The following is an 11550-nucleotide window of genomic DNA, read 5'->3' as shown; positions in this document are numbered from 1 at the left end:
TGCCGAAAAAAGATAGTAAATGGTCTAATCTAATCTAACATCAACTCGGCAAAGAATATTTGAGCTTCGCAGCAATGAAACTCTGACAAAATTATCTATCGATCTGCATAGTTTCTAAATTTAATAATTACCTCCAAAAAGAGTAAATTGAAAGATTAATTGGGTCGCTAAGGATTAACATCAGCTTGTCATCGTCGTGAAACCAATTTGGGGCGAATATTTGAGCTATTTGGTAAAGAGTGTCGTATAAAGCATATAAAATCGGCATATAAAAAAAACCAATCGATGTGCGTGGTTAACGATCGTCCGCTTTAAAATTGAGTTCAACTCATTACGACAAAAAAAAGTACGACGACGAAAGCGCCGCCCAAAAGGCAATACGAAAAAAACACTCGAGGAGCCGAGCGGAAGAGTAAAGCATATATGGAAGGAGGGGCTAGGGGAAGGGGAAGGGAGGGGTTTGTTTCGGCTCCTCAAGTTTTGTTGATCTTGAGAGGGTTATAGCAATTGTTGATTTATCTCTCAGTTGCTGCCGACGCCGTCGACGTCGCTGCCTCGGCCTCTGCCGCCGCAGCGACTTACTGACCAAGTTTATAAAACTTTGGGCCAAAATGCAAGCGTCGCACAGTTGCTTCGACAACGTTGCACGCGCCGCGGTCCGACGACGCGTCGATCATCAAACGAACAGAAAAAATAAATATAATTCAAGTAGAAGCAAAAGAAGTGAGTGAACAAAAAAAAAAGTCAAGTTGAAAAAAACGAAATTTCGGTGTCGGTTAACAGCTTGAAACAGCAAAATAAAAACGAGTTGCAGGGCCCAGGGCCAAGCGAGAAGCAGCAGTTGAAAACAGCAGCTAATCGCAGTGCTGTGCTCTTGTCTTTGTGTTGAAGTGCGCTTTATCAGTGGAGCATCAGAAAGAAACGAAAACGAAAGTCGGTCCAAAACAGAGAGAGACACGGATCTTCAGCCCTAAATATGTGCTCAAAGTGTTCGCCGTGTAACGACTTTATAAAATGATATATCGCATCGCAAGTGTACCGCCGGCAATGTACTTAGCTACAAAGTGAAAATTAGCCACATGCCAAAATAACCAGTTGAAACAAATTAGACAACCAACTCGACAACAGTAAAAACAGCAAAAACATCAAAAACAGAAAAAACCCCAAGAGAAGAGTAAGTGCTCTTAAAGTGTTCTGATCTCAGTGCAAATAAATAGTTGTTAATTGGAAAACACAATAAAATAATAAGAAATTTCGTTGAAGATACTTTTCTTCCTCAGAGAAGAGCAAAAGAAACCAAAATGAAACTAAAAAACTGTATACTGAACTCTCCCCACTCCCCACGCAGCATTCGATCAGTTTCAGTTTCAGTTCATGCATAACTCAATATATTATATAAAAGATCAAGTCCACAGAGAGTGAGCGAGAGACTGAAAGACTGAAAGAGTTAAGAGCGGCTCTTACAACATCTTTTCAAGTTAAAGAAGAAGCCCAACCCGCAGCTTGCCTCAAATTATGCAAAAGTTTAAACAACGCTGAGGAAAGCGAAAAATGCAAAAAAGCGTTAACTATGCAAATTAGGTGGATCAGCAGCAGCAATAAACAACAAAAAAAAGTACAACACACAGACTCGGAGACAACCTCAGAGTTGGTCTTGGTCTCAGTTTTTTTTTCTGATATAAACGAGGCAACACACGACCTTAGTCAATGCCAGACGCTTTTCCCCCAAAAAAACATCGCTAACATCACTGAATTCTCGGTCAAGCAACAAAGCACAATAAAGCGCAGCAACAACATCAGAAACAACAACAAAAACAACCAAAGCGGACCCTACATAAGCCCGGGTCTTGCAGTAATAAGCAATAAACTTGGAAATTATTACGTGTCGCCCAAAACGAAAACGAAAGGCCAGCAAAACGTTCGGTTTGCTCACTCGGCGTCTCTTGAGAGAGACTCCCAACTGAAGTCGGTTCACTCAGTCAGTCAGTCAGTTGGTCAGTCATTCAGTCAGTCACTCGGTTAGTCATTTGGTCAGTTGGTCAGTGTTCATTGCGATCAGTGCGATCAGTGGTCAGCGTGTGTGCTCTGTAAACGGTTTCACTCAAAGCATTGACTCAACTTCGAATGCGAGTCCAACTCATCAGCAACAACAAAAACGACAACAACAACAACACGTTGTTGAACCTTAGTCGCTTCACGTTGTCGTGAAATTGGGTTGAGTTTTGGTTTTTTGTTTTGTTTTGCTTTTGCATTTTGTATTTTCAACAAAACTTTTACTGCGAGCCAGATCATAATATTATCATTATCGAATTTTTGTGTTAATTATTGCATAATCAACAAGAAACCCATTGATCGACAACAACAAAACGCATGCGGCATAAGGGGCGTATGTGTAATATTCTGCTAGTATGTGAATTCAGTAGGAAAATTGGTTATTAATCTTACGGTTAACAAATTTATGTGTTTATTAATGCAGACATTTGTTGGAAACAATAGTGACTTAATATATTAAATATTATTATTTTTGTATGTTTCTTTTTGCACGATATAAAAATACAAAAAACTTATTGTTAAACACAGCTATTTAATAATTTAGTTAATGAACGATTACTAAAACAAGTACAGACTTTAAAGGTAATGAAGAGACCTTTATAAAAGTAGTCAATGAGAGGAAAAAAAGATTACACAATATAAAACAGGATTTTTCTGATTTCGATTAAGGAATGTTTTCGTCCAGTGGTGTGTAAAATATAAGGTTGGCAAATAAGTCTTGCGGCATTTCCGATAGGTTTCTTTGCAAGCGCGTAGTTCAAGTTCTATTCGTCGCATCGGTTCATGCTATACCTTTTTGGAAAGCCCTTTTCACGCGCTAACACGTGTTTGATTTATAGTTGTTTGTTTTGAGTCGTTCGTGAGTTATAGCGTCACAAACATGGAGTAAAATAAAGAGAAAATACGGCAGTACTACTACGATAAAGGCAAAAATGCAACTCATGCTGCCAATAAAATTTGTGCAGTTTATGGACCCGATACAGTTTCCATTTCCACCGCACAACGATGGTTTCAACGTTTTCGTTCTGGTGCAGAGGTGGTCGAAGATGCGCCACGGTCCGGAAGGCCTGTCGTCGAAAATTGCGATAAAATCGCTGAATTGATCGAAAGAGATCGGCATAGTAGCGCCGCAGCATCGGCCAAGAGCTGGGCATGAGTCATAAAACCGTTTTAAACCATTTGAAAAGGCTTAGATTCAAAAAAAAGCTCGATGTGTGGGTGAAACACTACTTGACGCAAAAAAACATTTTTGACCGTATGAATGCATGCGAATCGCTTCTCAATCGCAACAAAATCGACCCGTTTTTGAAGCGGATGGTGACTGGCGATGAAAAGTGGATCACTTACGACAACGTGAAGCGCAAACCGTTGTGGTCGAAAAGCGGTGAAGCGGTGGCCAAGCCTGGATTGACGGCCAGGAAGGAGCTTCTATAATAGGGGCATTATGAAGTTGGCATCTCGTTGGGAACTCGTCATCGAACAAAACGGCGCATATTTGACTTAAATCGCATTATTATAACCAATTTTATGAACAATTGAAAATTCAATAAAAATACCGCAGAACTTTTTGGCCAACCTTATATTTTAAAATACATATATTGACAATTTAAGCTTTTAAAGTTCATAACTAAAAAAAAAGCTGAGATATACTTTAAGAAATGTTTCTATATATGCATAACATATAAATGTAGTAAAAATATGAAGACAAAGCGGAGAACGACTTTAGTAAAAAGAGAATGAAGTCAAGTAATAGAGCTACAGTCGAGTGTACTCGACTGTGAGATACCCGCTACCAATTTTGACTAAAAACAAAACAGTGCAGTATTATTCTTTAAATATACAATAACCGAAAAAATACTAAATATGTGGTATATTTGGCATATTGATATAGTATTACAACTACTTCAATATATACTAGATTGTTAGCCAAAGCAACTAAAAACTACTATAAGTAAGTTTGGAGTTTTTCCCATATAAAAGTATGTTTTTCTTGAATAACTTCTACACTTTTTAACCGATCGCAATAAATCAGGAATAAAAAAAAACTATAGTTTTTATCGTAAACACCAAAATTTGCGATTCGAGCTTTAAAATTCCGTTGGTTTTTTTATTTTTGTCGATTTACTGAAGCAGAAGTACGCGTGGCAAAAATTTATACGGACGGACAGACAGACAGACGGACGGACGGATAAATATTGTCGCCTGTTGACGCTGATCAAGAATACATATACTTTATGGGGTAAAAGATGGCTTTTCTGACTGTTTCATACATTTTATAGAGGCACAACATGATAATACCCTTCTACCCTATGGGTAGCAAGTATAAAAATAAGTGAAGAAAAACTTAAATAAAAATAATAAAACAGAGCAAATTTTTAATGATTTGTATGAAACACATTTCGTAATTTTATTTACTAAAAAATTGTGCAAAATAATTTGAAATGTATCAACAATTTTGAGAGCTCTTGAAAGGTTTCAAAACATAATTAGAAAAGTGATGCAGAAAAAGACGTTTGCAAAATTTAGTCGAACAACAAACAGAGCATGATTTTGCTGATTTCAATGATTTTGCAATTTTATTTAGTACATCGTTGTGCAAAATGATTTAAATTGTAAAAATCATTTAAACAGCTCTTAAAAAGGTTTCGTAAAACAAATAAAAAGTGTTGCTTAGCAGCTTTAATTGCAATTTCCACTAATTTTCTATTAAATAAGAGTCTCTTTCTCTCCTCTCTTTTAAAGTATACTATAAGAAATAAAAGATATATTTAGCAAACAGTTGCGATTTATTTAGTTGTAAATCGTTTGATAACCTCTTTGATAGCTCATGCTGTGGTTATTTATTTTATTTAACTTGTATGTCTGCCACTTTTGTTTTATTTGCAGTTTTGTGAAATAAATAATATTAACGCATAGTCGAACAACTATTGAGAGATACGAAAAAGTAAATAGAGGTGTTGGTGAATTTGCTGTTTGACCTTCGCTGGGCCACAAAAGCCAAAAATCAATCAGGCCAAGCAAGCAAACGCTGCTCAAACACACACGAACACACACACACTCCAATACCAAACATAATTACAACAATAAATAAAGCGAGGTAATTGCCGCAACTAAGTGACGACAGCAACAACAACACGATGGAGATTTGGTTGCTTTTCATATTTCTGGGCGTGACCAAGGGCATTGCCAATCAGAGCACCACAACAACGACCACAGCACAGTGGCAACAACAGCAGTCACAACAAAACTTTCGCCTAAATGATAGCTTGGAACAACAACAACAACAAAAGGAGGAACAACAGGAGTTGGAACTCTCGTCAGTTGATGCTCTGCTGGATGCAGAGTTTAGTCAACTGCATGAACCGCATCTCACACGGACTTCGGTCATCTTTGGACTCACCAAAGTGGTCAACGAGAGCAACGTGAATCCAAAGTGCGAATCGCAGCTGCGACAGGTTCAACGTGGAATACTCAGCAAACAACCGTGGGCCATGAAAGGTGAGTTCACTGTAATTATATCCGCATTTAACAATGCAAACACACTCGTGAATACACTCATCGATTCATACGCGAATCGATTGCGACTATTTCAATGCATTGTCAATTAACATGGACAACAAACATGTTGACACATCAATTACACTCGTTACCCAAAAGGGCGAAAGAGCATGATGATATTTTACATATGTTAACTTAGTTGCTTGACAACATTCATTTATAACTAAACATGCTTCTTAGTTTGCACAATCGAGTCAACTTGGGTGCAACTATGAGATGCTAACATATTACAGAATCTAAACTAAAGCTCATCGAGATGCTGTAAATCTACATTGCAATAAAAAAGTCAACAAAATAGTTAGTTGAAATATGTGCATATGATTTAAGTCAGTTTATGAGTATTTACTTTCATCAATTGAACAATTATGCAACATTAGCTTAAGGCCACTTTAGTCATTGCAAGATAAATCCATAGGTAGCTCATGTTTTACTATTTATAATCAATAAAAAGGCCAAAAGTTATTTATTATTATAAATTCGAAATTAATCATTAATAAATTCCAACTTTAAAAATTATTCATTATTCAATATCAAATAAATCGCAAAGAAATGCCGATTTAAAAAGTTATTCATTAATATCAAATTAAAATTTAAAAAGTTATTCATTATTATACATTTTAAATTGAGCGCTTATTTAATGCAAACTTTATAAGTTATTTATTATTATATTAAATTTATCATTAAATGAATTCAAGCTTCATAAGTTATTCATTAGTTATGAATCAAATTAATCACTAAATAAATTCAACTTCAAAAGTTATTCATTATAGAATAATAAACTTCAATTTCAAAAGCTTTTCATTATTTTAAATTGTACACTAATTAAACACTAACTTCATAACTTATTCATTACTATCAAATATAAAGTTAACACAAAATAAATTCACAGTTCAAAAGTTTTTCTTTGCTATAAATTAGAATTCAAACACTAATAAAGTGCCTAAAAGTTATTTATTATTATGATTTCAAATCTATGGCGAAATAAACTCAAACCTCAAAAGTTATTCGTTTGTTTATGAACTTCAAATTAATCAGAAAATAAATTCAGAGTTAGTTACATTCATCAATTTTAAATTATTCACATGATCTATTTATTTGTATTCTTTTCAAATGAATCAGATGATATATATGTATATAACTTAGCTCGCATAATAACTCATGAATGTGATTAGAGTTCTTCTTTTAGATTAAATCCTATGACTTTGAATGCTTGCATTTCTGTGAACTCATGATTCAACAGCTATAGGCAAATTAAATTTGTCTAGCAATCTTTATGAAAACTTTGTTACTCTGAATTAATAATTTCTGGAATTTAATCTAACAAATAAGTTTACAATGTATAGTGTAAAAAAGTGTCAAAGTCAATGTTTCTTATATAAAGCATTATTAAAAGGAAAAGCAAAAAGATAAATTAATTCAAAGAGTCAACTATGGAAAATAATAAATACTTCAAATCAGAATTTCGCTTAAAGTTTAAGCGGCTTATCGGATAATAGTCTAAGACACTTGATTGCATACTTTCATTTATCTATTTTATTTAAAAATATTAACACTATTACTAAAGCACTGGTTGCAAGCGCCTTAAGGTTACTAATAATAGTAATAATTTTCCTAAATCTTTTTATTTCTGTCTACTTAAGAATGTAGTCACTAAAGAGTGACTAACAGTCGAGCATACTCAAACCAAATATTAAACGTGTCAGTTAATATTGTTAGGCAATGTTACAAAGTATTTTGTGTTTAAGCAATGACTCACCTGGCATCCGGAATCACGGTTTACTAAACAATCTCACACCTCTGTCACCTCTGAACTTCTTCCTCTTTTTTGGTTTAGTGCTCGATGCTTCTGGCACAAAACCTTCGGGCTTTGTCTATGGCCAAAACTATTGGTTGGGAAGCCGCGAGGCCTGCAAGGGAGTCCAACGTCCCGTGGGCATCACGTTGTCCAAGAACTTTGATCGTGTTATGCACTATGGATTGATCACACAGCAGGCGCCCTTTGACATGGATTATCGTGTGGTTTACTTGCGCCACAATTCACCTTGGCAAGTGGAGATCAAGCTGATGTCCGAGCAGATCATACACATTGGCCTCTGTCTTCCCAGCGCATGCAGCTCTCAGGAAGTGAAGCAGCTGGCTGGCGAATATGTCTCTCGTGGCATGTTTGCTGAGAACGATATTTTCGATATGCACCCTGAAGTTGTGTACATGAAGGATCTGCAGCTGAAGGATGCATTTTATCAGCGATCAAGCTTTCGTCTGCTCGTCGCCTGCACTTTGGCCACTGGCGCCTTGATGCTCTGCGCCCAGCAGCTGCTGGTGGGCAAGAAGGAGCAGGGAACTGGTGGCTTAGCTCCTGCAGAATCGGAACTTTGGCGTGCTTTGCATTCGATGCTGCGCTGGCAGAAATTACAACAATTGGTTAGCTGCTATGATGTGCCTGCCAACTGGTCGAAGATCTTTGCAGTGCGCGAGAATAAAGCACATGAAATTCCCGTGATGAATGGCTTGAGATCGGTGTGCGCCATCTGGATTATGATCTTCCATGTGGTGTGGTTCATGTACTTCACAGTGCACAACAAAACTGTGTTGTTATCCTATGCGGAGCAAGCTTTCTTCCAGTACGTTTCCTCGGCGCCGCTGCTAGTCGATGTCTTCTTTACCATCAGGTGAGTTTGAGTGGCTTTTAAGTTCTATTTAAACTAATTCTCTCCCTCTTTAGTGGCTTTCTGCAAACTTATAACTTTCTGCGCAACTCTTCACAATTGGAGGCAGTGCGTCGCAATGGCTGGCGTCAGAATCTTCAGCTCTTTGGCAAGCTCCTCTTCCATCGCTATCTGAGATTGGGTCCACTCTATTTGATCGTCATGCTCTGCGTGGATCTCACTTATGCCTACATTGGAGACACCTCGGTTTATCACATCAATGAGCGATTCGATGAGATGTGCTCCAAACACTGGTGGCGCAATCTCTTCTTCATACAGAATCTCTTTGATCATCGTGACATGTGTGCCAATTGGAGCTGGTCCTTGGCCTGCGAAATGCAGTTCTTCATCCTGGCAAATGCTTTGCTTTTCCTATATGTCAAGTAAGTGGACATAGACCTTAAGGAGGCAATCAATTTAATTGTAAAATATTCTAAATTTCAGGCATCCCAAGCTCACCAAAGCTCTGGTGGGTTTGATACTCGTCTCCAGCACTGCGTGGTCTTATGGCATTGGTTTGAGCATTAAGTTCCAGCTGTCCTTCGATGCCGCCTTCGCCACAGGCACTGAGATCTACACCTCGCCCTTTGTGCGCATTCTTCCGTATATTTTGGGCGCCATCACAGCTTACTCTCTGTTGCAACGAACTCCTTCAGAAAAGGAGTCGAACGATATTAGGGAACGTTGCTCTTGGCACTTTGCTCTTCTTGTCTTCTTCATTTGCATCTATTCGACTGTTAAGCGCGACATCAGCTCCTTGCTGGCCATTTCACTGTTCGTTCTCGGCAGACTCTTCTTCTCGTTGAGTGTTTGCTGGATGATTGCGGGCAGTGCCCAAGGACGCGGTGTCTGGTGGTCACGTCTGCTGGAGGCGAAGGGCTTTCAGCATGTCAGTCGACTCTCCTATGCCATTTACTTGCTCAATCCTTTGGTGATTGCCTTCTTCTATAGTCTGACAAGTGCCAGCACGCATGCTGATCCATTTATGCTGGTAAATTATAAAAATCTTGTACCTTTATGTTATCTACTAATATCGAATTATTTTTTAATAGTGCGTTGTCAGCTGTGGCTTTGGCGTCATCGTCTATTTGGCGTCCATCGTATTCTCGCTGGCCTTCGAACTTCCCTACAGCAATTTGTCCAGCCTTCTACTGAAGCGCGGATCCAAATCACAGAAAATTGCTTGAGCCTGATTGATGCTATTTTTAAGTAAACATATGCCTCCATAATTCAATTGTGATCGCTTCCACGTACAACTCATTGTTATCGTTATAGTTTAGAATATAGTTATTTAGTTGTATTATATGTGTAACTAGTAATTAAGCACGCGAAACTTGTAAGAAAATAAAATTTACACGCAAAATACGTTTCACTAATGGTTTTGGCGCGAACATTTTTCAGGCGCTTTTCAGCGTGACCAGTCAGCTGCAATTGAAAATACCGTTCAAGAATGTACCAAAATATACCAGTTCCACAACATAAGCTGGTTGGGTATGTGTTTATCGAAAGCAATTTTTTACTTGGCGCAAAATAAACAAATGTGGTAAATAGTGTTGTATTTATATATATTTAAATGTTTTTAATACGAAATTTGTCATAGGATGAATTTACTAAAATGAGTTCATCAACAATTATGTCTGAAGCGACGGCGTTGAAGTTAGCTTAATGATAAGCAGGAACGCAACAAGTGGGTTCATGTAAAGCGTAAAGCGAGTGTTTTCAAAATCATTTATCGATGAAATAGTTTTGGTATCTATGAGGTTTTTTTTTATTTTGCTAGAACTCGTAAAAACTTTCATTAAAAATACTAGCATAAGGCTTCAAGAACTTAATCTCTCATAGTGTCCCACGGTGATGGTAGCGAGCCGACATTTCCCAATTAAACAGGAAAACTGCATCTTCAGGTAATACTTGGCAAGTTTATTTTATTTTTTATTCAAAATAATCAATACTTATACTACCTTAAACTTATGTTTCATCTCTTACTTCTACTATTATTAACAATAAGCTCTCCGGCTTCCAAAGACGCCATGATTAAATTCATCTTTGATTTTGCCAAGCGCACGGCATTGGCATCCGGATAGTTACGTAAAGTGGCTGCAACTGATTTGCCCCAGAGCTCAAATTCATCGTCCTCTTTTGTGTTGACCAAATACTTACAGGCTTTCTTTATTAAATCAGTACGATGAGTATTGCTGACTTCCACTCTTCGACGCTTTGATTATAGATTCACATATATGTGAATGTTAGATCATGTCGGCGAAATTCGGAGGGCGGTGTATTTGAACGGCATTGAAACATTTTAAAGTAATAATAATAATATTAAACATGTAATAACATTGACTTAAAATTCTTTGTCGTACTTTTGCCCATCATCCATCGAAAGCAACTAAAGTTTTGTTAGAAATTGCATACGTTTCATTAAATTTTAGATTGACAAGGAAATGGACAGTCAAATTATACCAGGTCAATGACGATCAAAAGGAAAAGGTTGTTTGAAACTGCAGTCAATAAACAGTAAGCGACATAGGAGACACCTTTACACAGTACTTCATATCGCTTGCGCTTATCCATCAAAAGACTTAAATGTTAATTAATAAATTAATAAACTCACATAACTTGATGTTCGTGACCCTGAGTCCACTTTTAAAATAGGTTGCATAAAGTGCAGTGCACGATAATACTTATTTGGGGGCTTCCGAGCAGCAGCAGCTTGACCACTTTTCGTTGCTTGTACCTTGCCAAATGCATTCTATAATAAATGACAATACAGTTTATTAAAATTAAATGAATTAATGAAATGATTTCTACTGACACGAAACTGTTGGCGCAGCAAATTCCACTTATTACAAACTTCAGCATTGGGAAATCTAAGGTGATTTCCAATCTCCTCCCATGCAACTTCCCGTTTGCTCCGATTTTTGTATTCGGGGTTGGTAAAATCCCACAAATGAGGTCTATCTTCCACCAACCTAATCAACTGAAAGACCTCCTCATCTGACCATCTTTCACCCGCTTTTCTGGGTCGTTTGGATTTGGTCTTTTCGATTCTTGGCACTTTTTCATCTTCGAATTCAATTTCACTCCACAGAGTTTCAGATTGGTCCATTTTGCACAAAACAATTGAATTAAATAGAGATGGCAAGTCATTGATAAATTAGCTATCGAGATTTATCGTGCAGCTATCAAGTAGTCTACTTTCGAAGTAAATGTATTCTATTCATTCGCTTTTGTG

General features: G+C 37.2%; 2 protein-coding genes across 3 annotated transcripts; one reads left to right on the top strand and one right to left on the bottom strand.

Annotated features, from left to right (window-relative positions):
- Nucleotides 1-690: 690 nt before the first annotated feature.
- LOC117572709 (nose resistant to fluoxetine protein 6) lies at nt 691-9669 on the top strand. Of its 2 annotated transcripts, none has more exons than XM_034255766.2 (6): nt 691-1174; nt 4939-5550; nt 7445-8279; nt 8333-8698; nt 8760-9306; nt 9368-9669. In XM_034255766.2, exons 2-6 carry the CDS (start codon nt 5190-5192, stop codon nt 9500-9502), a joined length of 2244 nt encoding a protein of 747 aa, XP_034111657.1. In that variant the 5' UTR covers nt 691-1174; nt 4939-5189; the 3' UTR covers nt 9503-9669. The 2 variants fall into 2 exon arrangements, with proteins under 2 accessions (XP_034111657.1, XP_034111658.1); XM_034255767.2 differs by having other exon boundaries at nt 706-723.
- A 575-nt stretch (nt 9670-10244) lies between these two features.
- Nucleotides 10245-11455, bottom strand: LOC117572712 (uncharacterized). Its single transcript, XM_034255770.2, has 3 exons — nt 11131-11455; nt 10930-11067; nt 10245-10530 (listed from the first exon to the last, which is right to left on the bottom strand). Exons 1-3 carry the CDS (start codon nt 11422-11424, stop codon nt 10291-10293), a joined length of 672 nt encoding a protein of 223 aa, XP_034111661.1. The 5' UTR covers nt 11425-11455; the 3' UTR covers nt 10245-10290.
- Between the last annotated feature and the right edge of the window lie 95 nt (nt 11456-11550).

Source organism: Drosophila albomicans, chromosome 3 (genome assembly GCF_009650485.2).
Source record: "Drosophila albomicans strain 15112-1751.03 chromosome 3, ASM965048v2, whole genome shotgun sequence".
Lineage (NCBI taxonomy): Eukaryota > Metazoa > Arthropoda > Insecta > Diptera > Drosophilidae > Drosophila > Drosophila albomicans.
Note: the sequence above shows the minus strand (reverse complement) of the source record. Positions and strands in the feature narration are given on the sequence as shown.

Bases quoted from the DNA above. Each gene is read 5' to 3' on its own strand.
- LOC117572712 (XM_034255770.2), bottom strand. From the start codon at position 11,424: ATGGACCAATCTGAAACTCTGTGGAGTGAAATTGAATTCGAAGATGAA. The intron at 11,068-11,130 runs GTCAGTAGAAAT...CATTTATTATAG, and splicing joins TGCTGCGCCAACAGTTTCGT to AATGCATTTGGCAAGGTACA. The intron at 10,531-10,929 runs GTGAGTTTATTA...CTATAATCAAAG, and splicing joins GGTCACGAACATCAAGTTAT to CGTCGAAGAGTGGAAGTCAG.
- LOC117572709 (XM_034255766.2), top strand. From the start codon at position 5,190: ATGGAGATTTGGTTGCTTTTCATATTTCTGGGCGTGACCAAGGGCATT. The intron at 5,551-7,444 runs GTGAGTTCACTG...TTTTTGGTTTAG, and splicing joins ACAACCGTGGGCCATGAAAG to TGCTCGATGCTTCTGGCACA. The intron at 8,699-8,759 runs GTAAGTGGACAT...TCTAAATTTCAG, and splicing joins TTGCTTTTCCTATATGTCAA to GCATCCCAAGCTCACCAAAG.